Source organism: Canis aureus, chromosome 21 (assembly GCF_053574225.1).
Source record: "Canis aureus isolate CA01 chromosome 21, VMU_Caureus_v.1.0, whole genome shotgun sequence".
NCBI classification, from domain to species: Eukaryota; Metazoa; Chordata; class Mammalia; order Carnivora; family Canidae; genus Canis; species Canis aureus.
The window spans coordinates 15,891,265-15,906,161 of record NC_135631.1 but is presented as its reverse complement, the minus strand read 5'-3'; the positions used below and the strand labels follow the sequence as shown (position 1 = coordinate 15,906,161).

The window sequence follows — 14,897 nt, the reverse complement described above, 5'->3', positions numbered from 1 at the left end:
GCATTGCTTCATAGTTCTTGAGACTAGAAGCCTGAAATCAAGGTGCAAGTAGGCTCATGCTCCCCCTGAAGATGCTAGGGGAGAGTCCTTCCTTGCATCCTCCTAGGGCGCCCTGATTGGTAGCAACAAAATCCCAATCTTCACAAAGCCTTCTCTATGTCTCGCTTTTTCTGTTTCTTATAAGGACATCCTCATTGGATTTAGGGCCTGCCCTAATCCAGTGTAATCTCACCTCAATCATTATCTTAATTACATCTACAAAGATCCTATTTTTCAAATGAGGTTACATTCCTTTTTTTTTTTTTTTTAAGATTTTATTTATTTATTCAGGAGAGAAACAAAGAGAGAGGCAAAGACATAGGCAGAGGAAGAAGCAGGCTCCATGCAGGAAGCCTGACATGGGACTTGATTCCGGGTCTCCAGGATCATGCCCTGGGCTGAAGGCAGTGCTATACCGCTGAGCCACCTGGGCTGCCCTCAAATGAGGTTACATTCTGAGCTTCTGGATGTGCATGGATATTTTAAGGGATGCTTTTCAACTCACAGCACTATGTTACTTCACATATGATTCATGGCTCTTTTACTAAACATTTAAGTGAACAGAAATCAAATGACCAAAAAAGTGGCTTATTACAACAATAGATTTTAAAATCCAGTGAATTGACTAAACAATTTAAGTCATCTTCTCTACAAGAAGCATCAAACAATTCTCAATACAATAAATCAAACCTCTGATGGAAATACAAATCTTCAACAAACTTGTATTGAGTGATTTATTAACTTCTTGACACTCTCCTTCACGTCTTTATTTCGGAGGCTATAGATCAGAGGGTTCAGCATAGGAATCACCACTGTATAAAATAAAGAACCTATTTTGACTATGAGCCATGAGTTTTGGGAGTTGGGTACACAATAAAGGAACAGGATAGTCCCATGGAAGATGGTGATGGCAGTCAGGTGGGAGGCACAAGTGGAGAAGGCTTTTTGGCGCCCACCAGCAGAAGACATTTTTATGACTGTGACAAAAATGAAAATATAAGTAGTGAAAATGATGACCAGGCTGCTGACTTCGTTGAATATGGCAATGACAAAACAAAGCATTTGGCTGATGTAGGGGTCAGAGCAGGAGACAGAGACAATGACAGAGTGCTCACAGACAAAATTATTTATGATATTAGACCCACAGAAGGATAATGTCAGGAGAAAACAGGTGAGTGTCAGGGAAGAGGCTATACCCCATATGTAGGGCCCCGCCACTAACAACGCACACAGCTTCTGGGACATGACAACCGTGTAGAGTAGAGGGTTACAAACAGCCACAAATCGGTCATAGGCCATCACTGCCAACATGAATGTTTCTGCCACCGCACATACACAAGCTAAGAAGAACTGCATGATGCAGCCTACGAAGGAGATGGATCTGTCTTCCACAACCAAATTCTCCAACAGTTTGGGTGTAACTGTGGTGGAATAACAGAAATCGACAAAGGACAAGTGGCTGAGGAAAAAGTACATGGGGGTGTGGAGTCGGGGACTGACCCTGATGATCATGATCATGCCCAGGTTCCCTACCACAGTGACTGTGTAGATGGTCAAGAACACCAATAGCAAGGGAACCTGGAAGTCTGGATATTCCGAGAAGCCCAAGAGGGTGAATGTGGCTCCAACACTCTGATTGCCTTCTGCTAACAACATGATGGTTGTCGGAGAAAGACCTGAAATAAAATAAAATAGTAGCAATGATAACAACAATCGCACATTTCTATGACATTTGCCATGTGGCAGGTATTGTGCTAAAATATTAAAATATATTGATTCAGATCTTCCAATAACACTGTGAATTGTAAAACAAGTAGTCTCATATTTTACTTAAGGACAGGAACTTACTAAAGTTAAGGAACTTGTTTGAGGTTACACGGCTTACGAGCAGGGGTTATGAAATTGATCCTGAGTAAAAGAACATGAATTAATTTAGGGACAGAGAGAAAACTACTGTACATTGTTGTAGAAAATATGTATCTTTCACAGTTCTGTCATTCTGAGGATGTGTGCTTTTTCAGTTCACTAACATAACAATGCAAATAAACTTAGCACTCAAAATTTTAAAAGAAGGATCAGAAGTAAAACGTTAGGGGCAATAATACCTCTACAGTCAGGACGTTCAAATGGAAGCTCATAGGGAAGGCAGCCCTTAGAAGCCACCACAAGAATTTTCAAGTTTTCAAAAAATACGGGGATATAGACAGAACATAGTCCTGCCTCCTTATGCTCAAGCTTTCCACTGATTCTATCCAAATGTTACAATAATCTCCTCAGTGTTCCAAAAACAATGTAGTAGCCTGGTAAAATAAATAAAGTTGCATTTGTGTCATGCAGTCCCCTCAGTCCAGCATTTTCTTTCCTACTTAACTATATTCTCACTTAGCGTCACCGATGCTTTCGACACACTCATCTAGATTCCATAATTCTACCTTGTAACTATTAGTATTTAATCTGAAAATGTTATTATTCATAATAATATCAAATACTTGAAGAATATCTGAATTGGAGAGCAACTTAAAATGTGTTTTGCTCAAGCCTCTCCAGCTAGAGAATAAGGCAGTAAACACCTATGGTTACATAATCACCCGGAAAATTTCTAGTGGGGACATTGGTTTTGATTAAAGCCACATATATGATTACCTTGTTGTGAGTGATACAGTCTTTGTTTATTTGTACTTATTTTGAGAAAGCAAAGCACCTTGTGTTCACAAGCAGTATATAACCACATAAGTATCTTTAATCATTTAACAGTAACTAAAAAAATAAATTAACCAGTAACAGGCACATGTTTGAAATGTTTAGATTTAAAAAGCCTGTATTAGCATGATTCTCATAAATAAAGACACTATTTTAGTTTTTAAAAACTATTACCTCCTTCATCACTAAATGCTATTTGTTGATACTTAAGAAAATGTATTTTCTGTGTGCAGAAAAGGAACGGGTGGGAGAGTGACAAAGAGCTAATGAAAGAAGCATGTGCTTGGAACCTAGATTTAAATTCAATTTCAGGGTTTGTCATTTACTATGTAATCTTTGGTGAATTACTCAAATTCTCTGAGCCTCAATATTGTCAGTAATAATGAAGTGATGATACATATTGTACTAGTGTCTAAGTATTAAATTAGGAAATGATGTTCATGTACTTACCACAGAGTCTGAAAATTATGGAATCCGGGCGATGTGGGTTTATTATGCACTCTCCCTCTTTTAAAAAAATTCTTAGTGTTATGACTAATTAATATTATTAAAAATAATCTAAGAAACAGATCAAGGGCCATAGTGGGCAACAATAGACACGTGGGTATAATTTGAGACTCCACGGGAAAGCCCAGTTTTCCTTCCTGAGTCTCCTCTTCACCCTGTTTCTCTTATTTTTGCCAATTACCGTCCTTCAGTAAGTTCTCTCTGTTTCCCCCTTTGCTTTCTCATTATTGTCTGATACTTTCTTATCCTCCCTTCCTATTCTCAGGTTGGCACCAGTGGGAATTTAGCAAACTGTCATCATTGCTCAGGCGGATTATAGCCGCCGAGGCACAGCCAGCCTTCCCGTAGTGCTGCTAGCTTGTGTGGCGAGAACATCAAATTCCTCTTCCCTTGATTACTGTAGCTGTTAGGACCCTCTTTAGCTCTGAAAACTCGGATTTCTTTCCATTAGTTAATTCATCAAATCTAAATGTCTCTGCTCAGTTTTCCCTAAAACCTGACCCTAGCCATTCCCTAGCACCCAACCTTGTTTCATGCCAATATCCTCAGCTGATAACACATGGCCATTTATCTGTCTTACTTGATTTTTCTTTGACCTGACATAACCTCTTTTCTCTGGTTTACTGATGCCCCGCTTGCAACAAATGCAGCGTTAAGTGAAAACTACTATCACAAAGAAACCTTTCCTTTTTACTCCAGCAATATTTTCCACCTTCTTGGCATACCTACAGACAGACATTACAGAAATCAAAATTTCATGACCCGTTGTGTTCACTCTTATGTTATACATATGATTCTTATCTCTTTCTATGAAATCTTGAGATGTTGAGGACAATCTCAGATTTATAATATTTTTCTTAAATTCTCGGTGTGACTATACTATGCTAGGCACATGGTGGATATCCTCAAGGTGAAAATGTGGGTGATACTCTAGAGAAGAGGGAAGAAATCAAAGCTCAACAATATGAGCTTTTAGAAAGATGAACTCCAGAGATACCATAACATTTAGACTAACGAGGAATGTTCCCTGTCTCAAAGGTTGTAGGACTTCAATGTCCTCCATATAAATAAAAGACTACACAAAATATATCAGCCTACCTGAGATCAACTCACCTGAAGATCCTGTCCCTGTTATTAAGAGTATCCAAGAAAGTTTCCACTCAGAATTCAAACATTATTAAAAATATTGAGAAGTTGGTAAATATTGCAGGAGTAGACAATAATGTTTAATTAATGTGACAGGAATGTTTTTCTTTTTAGTATCCAGAAAAACTAACTCAGAGACAGGTAAGAGGGATGGAGGAAAGGAGAGCAAGAGAGAGAGAGAGAGAGAGAGAATCTGACTCATAGGAACAAGATGTAGGGTTTATGCATGCCTACATGACCTCAGGGATTCAGACCCTAGAGAATTTGTACTGAACTATTTCTTTTTCACATCAAGAAACTCAGAAATCGGATTAAATGCTAGCTTGTGTGGCATTTTACAAGAATGCAATTTCTTCTAAATCATAGGAGACAATGTTTCATCAAGCCTACCTCACGAATTTCCTCTATAAACATAATTATAGAAAATATACAAATTGACTTAGAAAATATGGTGACTACAGTAAACACAAGAAGGATAAACCATCCAATATGAAACCATTCAGCGATAACTACTGTTAACATTTGCTATGTGATTTTTCTCTTTTTCTCTGCATAATGTGTTTGTCTTGAGATGTATAAACAACATAATTTGGATTCTAGCATTTTCATTTGACATTAAATAGTCATTTTTGTCCATGGAAATTCTTATTTACCCCATTGAAACTAAATTTTTAAAATATGGAAAATCTATTCTTCCAAGGTTATATTAATACAATTTTTTGTGTCCATATATTCTTAAAAATCACAAATGTATTTTGAAAGTTTGTTTCTTTCTAAAACCAGTGGGTGTCAACCAATCCATTAGTTCTACTTTACCCAGATGTTACCCTGTTAGATCCATTTAACACTTTCCCTGGGCCCCTGACAACCTGACCAACTCTTGGGCGACTCTACCGGAACCCCAACATAATAGAGGCTATTAATCACAAGGAGTAGAATTATTTACTGTAGATGACATGGTCTTGCTCCAGGATCCCTAGGGTCTTCATTGTTATTCTCCCACTGAGATTGGCATCACTCCTACACTGCCTCTGCTTCCCACCACTGACACCTCTCTGCTCTGGGAATGTGAATTGTTTCTGATTTCCTTTTAAAATTAGAAAGGGGGAGGCACCTGAGTGGCTTAGTCAGTTAAACATCTGATTCTTGATTTCGGCTCAGGACATGAAATAGAACCTCACTTCCTTAATCAACGGGAAGTCTGCTTGGGAGTTCCTCTGCCCCTCCTCTGCTCACACACATCTCATTCTCTCTCTTTCTAATAAATAAATAAATAAATTGTAAAGAATGAAAAATAAATGAAATTAGAAAGGAAAATAATACATTTGGCAAATCAATGATTGCACACAAAGTGTCTTAAGCCATATTTGTCTGCACAAAGGCTACTATTTGATTGTTTTCCATGGTCTGTGGTTATTTTCCAAAATGCATCTGGTTTTGCTCTACTTGAAGAAGTCTTCTTATGACTTTTTTTCCTGACAGTCACAAGCTTTTTCCTTCACATTCAGATTTCTGCTGGTTCTGGGAACAGGCTGAGCAGGTTTGGCCCTTGCAGAGGGACAAGACTGAGAAAATAATCTAGCTGTGCTGTGTAGACACAAGAGAAATTTATCTAATAAATTTATCTAAGAATTTACGATACATTAAAAACTAAAGAAACCCTAAACTCATGACCAATTTTCCCTACAGGGCATTTATTGTGTTCTAGGATTCTGTGGAAGGCTGGGTATCTGAACCAGAAAGGTAGACTGAAACGCCCTACAGAAATTTCATGGTGCTTAAGGAAAAAAAATAAATAAAAAAATCTCACTAGAGAATTGAGACCTTCCACAAGGGCTTGACCATCTCACATCTCTCCCTTCATAATGTTTGTCGGGCTATTAAGCTGCATGGGGCAGCAGAAGGAAGAACTACACTCCAATACCAGAAGGATGGAGCACAACTATTGCCCACTTTCAGATCTGAGAGAACTACATACTGCTTAGTTCTCAATCAAAAGCCAACCACACTTGAGGAACAGGAGTGAATCACAGGATGGCTGGTTTTGCGTGTCACCCTTGCACAGGGGCCATGCTAATCCTCTCTGTATCGTTCCAATTTTAGTATATGTGCTGCCAAAGAGAGCACAGGATGGCTGATTTTGATGGTTTCTTTGCTAATCACCAGAAGGCTTCTTTTCCCTTTTATATCAGCAGGCCTTCTAGGACTTTTATGACAAATCATTCTTCTAATTTTCCTCTGTTTAAAGCCAAACATACCTGTTTTCTCTCCCTGACCAATTTACTCTGCCTCTCTCTCTCTATCTCTCATGAATAAATACTGTCTTAAAAAAAAAAAAATCTGTTATAAAGTTTCTTAGTGGTAAAAGATACTGCTAAGAAAATAAAAATGTAAGCCACAGGCTGGGATTAAATATTTGCCATATATATATGTGTGCCACATGTACATATATGTATGTGTATATATACATGTATGCAAAGTATTTGTTTGTAGAACATATAAAAAACTCTTTATACTCAAAATAATGGACAATCTAGTTAAAAATGAAATATTTAAGCTGACATGTGACAAAACCAGACATACTAATCATATATAGATGCAGGAAAAGATAATAAACATCATTAATCATCGGTGAAATTCTTATTAAAAACACAGTGATATACCACTGCTCATCAGTATGGATGCCCAATATAAAGAAGCCTGAAATGTTATATATTGGTGAAAATGTGGAGCAAGTAGTGTGCTCACCCATTTCAGATGGGGGTAAAAGATAGAATGACTTTAAAACAGTGTAGCTGGGATCCCTGGGTGGCGCAGTGGTTTAGTGCCTGCCTTTGGCCCAGGGCACGATCCGGGAGACCCGGGATCGAATCCCCTGTCAGGCTCACAGTGCATGGAGCCTGCTTCTCCCTCTGCCTATGTCTCTGCTTCTCTCTCTCTCTCTGTGTGACTATCATAAATTAATTAATTAATTAAAACAAAACAGTGTATCTGTGTCTTCTGAATTTATATGAACACTTCCCACACACTTTAACAATTCACTTTCTAGCTATTCATCCATGAGAAATGAAATCCACTGTATTTAACTGAAGAGAAAATTGTTCTGTCTGGTGTATGCATTAATATATGGAATAGAAGAGGAAGTAAAGCAACGTATAACAGATACTTTTGCCCTTTTATAAACTTTTTATTAAAGATTTTATTTATTTATTCATGAGAGACACATATAGGCAGAGGGAAAAGTCTCCCCGTGGGGAACCTGATGAGGGACTCAATCCCAAGATCCCGGGGTCATGACCTGAGCCAAAGGCAGATGCTCAACTGCTGAGCCACCCAAGTGTCCCCACGCTTTCATTAATTTTTTTGACTTTGTTCCTTTCAAAAGTGATTTTTATAGAAGGACTAGCTTTTCTTTCATGAAGAGCTGTCTCTATAGACCTCTCAGAGGTAGACAGGAGATGGCAAGAAAGATATGGAATATTTTTGTCACATTAACAGGGAGAAATTTATATTGATTTATGTAAAGAAAATATGGTACTATATAGATACAAGTGCTGAAGTATGTAAATCTCCTGCATTTTACCTTTGATGACCTTCTTATACCAAGATTTTGATAACTGTACTGATGAGGCATAAAAGTATCCATGTAATTATCCTTTTGAGATTCAAAGTAAGGGTGCGGTTTGTTTATAAAAGAGTGATTTTCAAATTGTTATTAATTCTGAAAAAATAAAAGACAGACACTGCACAGACCCAGGTGCCCCTTTACAACAGATTTTTAGGTTGATGAAGTTTTTTTATCAGTTTTTTGAAGATCCATCAGTTTTGTATTTTATCTAAAAAAATTAGCACCCCTAATTTCAAACAATATTTTCTTTGTTTTACTCTAAAATTTTCTAGTTTTAATTTTACGTTCAGAACTTTGATCCATTTCACTGAATTCAAGTTAATCTCTGTGTGTGGTATGAGGGAAGAGTTAAGCCTCCTTGAGACGTCTGGGTGGCTCAGGGGTTGAGCGTCTGTCTTACCCTCAGGGTGTGATCCCGAGGTCCTGGGATGGAGTCCCGCATCAGGCTCCCTGTGAGGAGCCTGCTTCTCCCTCTGCCTATATCTCTGGCTCTCTGTGTCCCTCACAAATTAACAAAAAAAAAAAAGAGTTAAGCCTCCTTCATCCTTTTGGATATCTAGTCTCTCCGCACTGCATGTTGAAAATCATCATTTTTTCCATTGAATTATAATGACCTATCCAAAGAAATTTGAAGCACCAGATATGCTTGGATCCATTAAATGTTCTCAAATAAAAGTCAGCTTCTACAATTCAATACCACAAATAGCAAAAGTTTGGCTGACATGAGGTGCAGTGAGCTGAAACACTGCTAAAGCCATTTCTAGAATAGGAGCAGCCTGATTGCAATTCTAGGGGAATCATTCTAGATCTGCATATATTTGATGAACTGGCAATTAGTTTTATTTTGGAAACATACATATAAAATTATACAATCTGTTAAAATGTTTTTAAAAATTACAAATATTACATAATACAATCAAATAATTTTATTTTTTAATTTTGGTTTACATGTCTGGAGATATTTCACTAAAATTAATATACACAAAAATCAATATTTGTAAAATGTACAACCATAGACATATTAACTCATAGCCTTAAAAAGTAATTTTAATCATCAACTACACTATAAGAGTTGGACAATCTCTAGCATCGTAAATCAGGTTTTTTTTCAGAAATAAAGTAACGAATCTAACAATATTATATTAAGTGACAAAGCAATTTTGCTACCACTAGTCTTCTGAATGTGTCTTTCACAGCTTTGTTCCTAAGGCTGTAGATCAAGGGATTCAGCATGGGAATCACCACTGTGTAAAACACAGATGCCACTTTAACGGTGAGCCAAGAAGTTTTAGGATTAGGGACACAGTAAAGGAAAAGGATGGTCCCATGGAATATGGTGATGGCTGTCAGGTGAGAGGCACAGGTGGAAAAGGTTTTCCGGCGCCCACTTGCAGAAGGCATCTTCATAACAGTGATAAAAATGAGTATATAAGACATCAGAATAATCATCAGGCTGCTCACCTCATTGAATACGGCAATAATAAAACACAGCATCTGGCTGATATAAGGGTCTGAACAGGAGACAGAAACAATTACAGAATGGTCACAGATGAAATTATTTATGATGCTAGACTCACAATAGGATAATGCAAGAAGAAAATATGTGAGTGTCATGGAACAGACTATACCCCATGAGTAAGACCCAGCTACCAGCAGAGTGCAAAGCTTCTGAGACATAGTAGTGGTATACAGCAAGGGGTTACAAACTGCTACAAAACGGTCATAGGCCATCGCTGCTAACATAAAAGTTTCCGTGACTCCAAATAAGCAAGCAAAGCAAAATTGCATAATACAACCAGAAAAGGAGATGGTTCTGTCTTCCACAGTCAAGTTCTCCAACAATTTAGGTGTAACTACAGTGGAATAACAGAAATCTACAAAGGACAAGTGGCTGAGGAAAAAGTACATGACCGTGTGGAATTTAGGACTGATCTTGATAATTATTATCATGCCCAAATTTCCCACAGTAGTGACCATATAGATAGACAAGAAAACCAGGAAGAGAGGAACCCGGAGTGTTGGGTATTCTGAAAAACCCAAGAGAATAAATGTGGGTATGATACTTTGATTTCCTTCAGGTAACATCATGATTCCTGTTGAATAAAGAACCAAAAGTTATTTCTGAAAAGTAGAACTGAATGGGAAGGTGAACCAGAGAACTAAGAGGCTTCATATGCCTCTGTGAAGTTGATATAGGATGGTGACTTTCAAAGTATGGTCAGTCCCCCAAATCAACAGAAGCATGAGCACCTGACAAGTTGTTAGGGCTGCAAATTCTCTAACCCTATCACCAGCACTCTGAATCAGACACTCTAGGATGGGGCTCGCTATTCTTGATTTAACCAGTTCTCCAGGTGATTTTGATGCCTGCTAAATTATGGGGATCACTGGTATATGAAATATATATATATATTAATAATTTTATTAATTAAAATTCATCCCTTGTTAGTATCATTACTGCTGAACTGAAATATAAATTTAGAGCATGAAAGGAATTGTACAAAATGGGAGGGAGAGAGGCAGAAAAGTAGCACAGAATACTTTGTTATGGTTCTAAGTATTATATCAAGGGTCAAGATCACTTGGCATTGCAAATGGTGCCACATAAACCTCAGTATTAATGGTTTTTATCTATTTAGTGTTTTCTAGGCATTATCCAGGATTAAATACTCCTGGAATTTAGGAGTTGGAATAAACCTTAAAATGTATCTAGTCTGTACCATCCACCTAATGCTTGACAATCCATTACAGACCTATTCATGAATGAGCATCTGGTTTCCATCAAAACTTCCACTATGGGTGTCCTGCCTCCAGAAGCAGTTTTGTAGGTCTCCTATTAACATTTTGGTCAGCATGTATTTTTTATTAATTAAATTTAATTCATATTTCATGAACTATTAATGTGCCTTAGGTCATCCATTCTGTTATATATTTTAAAATCATAAATACATAATAAAATTGTATATACATACTTTTTTGAGAAACAGAAGTATCTTATATTCAGTAACAATAGCTCCATATAAAATATGTTCTATGACACAATGAAAATTACACATGTTTTTGACCAATAGAAGTAAGCCCTCTCTTATAATGAGGCAAACTTGGGAGAAATTAGGAAGTAAGAGAAGTAGGCACACAAAGTGAAATGTCCCACGTCTATGTCTTGACAACAGAATTAGGTGAGTTATCTGTGTCATCTTAGTTTGCCTGGAAGAATCAGGTTCCAGACTCAGCAACATGAGTGCCTACCTTTACACGTACCTCAAGAAACCCTACACATGGAGTATCCATCATCAGCATATTCTTTCCAGCATTAGGTGGGATTGGGCAGATATAGTCTAAACATCCATTATTATTCAGACTATTTTAATAAATGTGTTCCCTTCAACATTTGACCGTATTAGCAAAACCCTGGTTTATTAGGGAGATTGCTACTACCGTTTTGGCTTATTGGCAAATTATTAGGTCAATAACAAAAATGTGTTCAAGAAAAAGACTTGGTATCCCAACCCTAGCATTTTCAAATGATTTTGGTGAAAATCAATGCGTTAAGATTAGGTTTATCTTCAAACTGAGACTAGGCCTGCAGGATTACAAAATCAACAAATACTCCATAATTTTCTGTAACTTCACCATTGCTCACTGCTGCCAGTTTCTGTAATACAGGATTTATTCATCAGGAACACTTTATGGCTTGTTAGTGAACATTAAAATGTCCCTGACCACAAAAAGGGACTGTGTATAATTCTTGGAATAATCTATATGAGCTGGAGCTCCATGTTTTCCACATAAATTGAAAGCTACCGAAAAAAAGAAATGAACTGACCTGAAACCAGCAGTGCTTATTTAACTTACAGAGAATTTCTTCTTATGATTAATGAATCTCAGGCATTTTTCTTCTTAGTAATAAAACATTCTTTAAAATAGCAACAGGCTTGAGGTTTGAAATAAAATAGCAGTATATTTTAATAGGTATGCCAGTAAAATGACATTTTATTTCCAGGACATAAGAAATCTTAGGAAATACAAAGAAAAAACCTGAAAGATATATCCACAATCTAAACTCTTGCCGAACTCTGGTTCTTATATCTGCCTCCATGTCTATGAAGTTAGAGACCACAGAGAATTATAATTGGAGTGTTCCTCAGTGTACTACAAAACATACAATCAGTTAAAACTCTGTCTCTTGTGTCATTGTTGTATATGCATTTTCTTGTAAAGCATTAGGGATAATTACATGACCACATCTATTCCACTAATTGCCTTTAGAAATCAAATTATTAAAATAATATGTATTAACTGAAGAACACATGGGCTATTGAGCTTGAAATAAGAAAAGAGAAGAACAATCCAGAAATAGCTGTTATTAACTCAACTGCATTTCAAATTAGTGTGGAATATTTGGACAACACTACCTTAAGAAAAAGGATGAAGGTGACCATCATCAGTGATGTATTGAGGATATCATTTACCCCCTGAAGCCTTGTGATGACAAAAGCTTCACTTTTTAAAAAAAAATTTTTAAATTTTTTTAAATTCTTTTTGTTTTTTTTTAAGCTTCCTTTTTTCTCACCTTTTTTCTCCCAAACTCATCATCCCAGCTTAAAGTGAAAAATTCATGATGCAAACTTGTATTTGGAAGCATTCTACAGGATATCTAACCAGTATTCATTAGAGTTGTCAGAGTCAAGAAACAGAAGAAAAGAGTGAAAACCTATCACAGACCAGAGTAGACTGGGAACACACAATAACTGTATGCAATGTGGTAACCTTGGGTTGGAACTCAGACATGAAAGGGACCATTGAGGAGGTAAAAAAAATAATCTATATGAAGTTTAGATTTTAGTTACCATAATATACTAATGCTTTAAAAAAAAGAGGGTTTTAATTAATTAATTAATTAATTAATTAATAGTGTGTACCAGCAGGGGGAGGGGCAGGATGAGAGGTAGAGAATCTCAAGCAGACTCTGTGCCAAGTGTGGAGCCTGACATGCAGCTCAATCTCAGTACATTGAGACAAGGACCTGAGCCAAAATCAAGAGTCAGTTGTTCAACTGACTGAGCCACCCATTTCCCCCAGTGAGGTACAATTCTTCTTTTCAAATTTTTCATTTTATTGTAGTAAGAACACTTAATGTGAGATCTACCCTAAGAGATTTTTAAGAGTACAATACATATTGTTGACTACAAATACTATTTTGTATAGCAGATCTCTAGAACTTACTCATCGTTTTTAACTGAAAAATATACCCACTGATTTGTAACTCCCCTTTCTCACTTCCCCTAGTCCCTAGCAACTATCATTCCACTCTGATTCTACAAATTTGTATTTTAGATACTTCATATAAGTCAAATTTATTTTTTGTGACTAGCTTATTTAACTTACTTAATATTCTCAGAGTTCATCCATGTGGTCACATATTGTGGAATATCCTTTCTTTTTAAGGCATAATTGTATCCCATTGCATATCTACCACATTCTCTTTCTCCACTTATCTGTCCATGGATATTTAGGCTGTTTCTGCATCTTAACTATTGTGAATAGTTCTGCAATGAACATAGGAATGCTAAAATATTTTTGAAATCTTGAGTTCAATTCTTTCAACAAAAATCCAGAAGTAGCATTACTAAATCACATATTAGGTAAATTTTTAATTTTGTGTAGAATTTCCATACTGTTTTCTATAGCAACTGTACCATTTTTCATTACTGTCAATAATGAATAAAGGTTCCAACTTCTTCACATCCTAACCAACACTTATACATATACATATGAGAATCTTATTGTTTTGATTATTTCTATTTGCATTTCCCTGATGATTAAGTGACATGGAACATTTTTTTAACATATCTATTGGCTATTTGTATATCTTAGAAGACATGTCTAAATCAAGTTCTTAGTCAACTTTCAGGTTTGGTTCTTAGTTTTTTGTTTTGTTTTTGTTTTGTTTTGTTTTTGCTATTGAATTGATGAATTCCTTATTCATAAGAAATATAGATTAATCTTTTATAAAATATATGGCTTCTAAATATTTTCTCCCATTCTTTAGGTTCCCTTTTTATGATTTATTATTCCCTTTGTTGTGCAGAAGCATTTGAAAATGCATTATTGTAATTTCATAAGATGTTAGCGATGTGGATAATGAATAAGATGTGTATGGAAACTCTGAAGTATCTTTGCAATTTATTTTATAAATTGGAAATTATTAAAAATTTTAAAACTTATTTTTAAAATGTCAACATTCATATTAAATAGGCCCATTTCATTGACTCTCCACCATCACAGCCATTGCTGCTTTATGCCAAGACACTATCACCTTAGACCTGAAATAGTATAAATGTAACAAGTAGCCTCTCAATATCCACATTTGCCTCCACTTTGAATTATTTTGTTATACCATTTGCCACTTTGTTTTTAGTGTCTATGGCCATGGAAATGGGGGTTGGAGGTCAGAGGTGTAAGGGGTAGTAAATAACATTTTCAAATTCTTAATTACTAACAAAATATAATTTATTTAGTGAATTCAAATTTACATGCAATATTCTAATAATACACATGTGTCACAAAAAGATAAACTAAACATAACGTATAATTTTCCAAGTCACAAAATTGATATGTATAAAAGTCAGGATTCAAATCCCAGTCCTTCATGTAAAGAGATCCCACAAAATTACAGCTAACTAAGGACACATTTCATTATAGCAATTATCTTAAGGTTGTGTTTTGATTGTTTTTCTTGTATATCTCCTTATTGACACTTTCAGCTCCCAGTGCATTTTATTTAGTGTATAGCTCAGTAATATATTTAATATTTGTGAAATGAAAAGAAAATTAACATCTCATAGTGTTGTTTTAGCCATAAACTTACAAACTA

The 14,897-nt window shown here is 36.0% G+C and overlaps 2 protein-coding genes and 1 non-coding gene across 3 annotated transcripts; all 3 read right to left on the bottom strand.

Moving 5' to 3' along the window:
• Positions 1-750: 750 nt before the first annotated feature.
• On the bottom strand, positions 751-1,695 carry LOC144293312 (olfactory receptor 5D13-like). The gene has a single exon (XM_077864396.1). The coding sequence runs from the start codon at positions 1,693-1,695 to the stop codon at positions 751-753; it is 945 nt and encodes a 314-aa protein (XP_077720522.1).
• A 4,722-nt stretch (positions 1,696-6,417) lies between these two features.
• Positions 6,418-6,519, bottom strand: LOC144293542 (U6 spliceosomal RNA). The gene has a single exon (XR_013360751.1). It is a non-coding gene; the product is annotated as a U6 spliceosomal RNA (small nuclear RNA).
• Positions 6,520-9,157: 2,638 nt separating this feature from the next.
• LOC144293311 (olfactory receptor 5D13-like) lies at positions 9,158-10,108 on the bottom strand. Its single transcript, XM_077864395.1, has one exon. It carries the CDS (start codon positions 10,106-10,108, stop codon positions 9,158-9,160), a length of 951 nt encoding a protein of 316 aa, XP_077720521.1.
• Between the last annotated feature and the right edge of the window lie 4,789 nt (positions 10,109-14,897).

Bases quoted from the DNA above. Each gene is read 5' to 3' on its own strand.
- LOC144293312 (XM_077864396.1), bottom strand. From the start codon at position 1,695: ATGTTGTTAGCAGAAGGCAATCAGAGTGTTGGAGCCACATTCACCCTC.
- LOC144293311 (XM_077864395.1), bottom strand. From the start codon at position 10,108: ATGATGTTACCTGAAGGAAATCAAAGTATCATACCCACATTTATTCTC.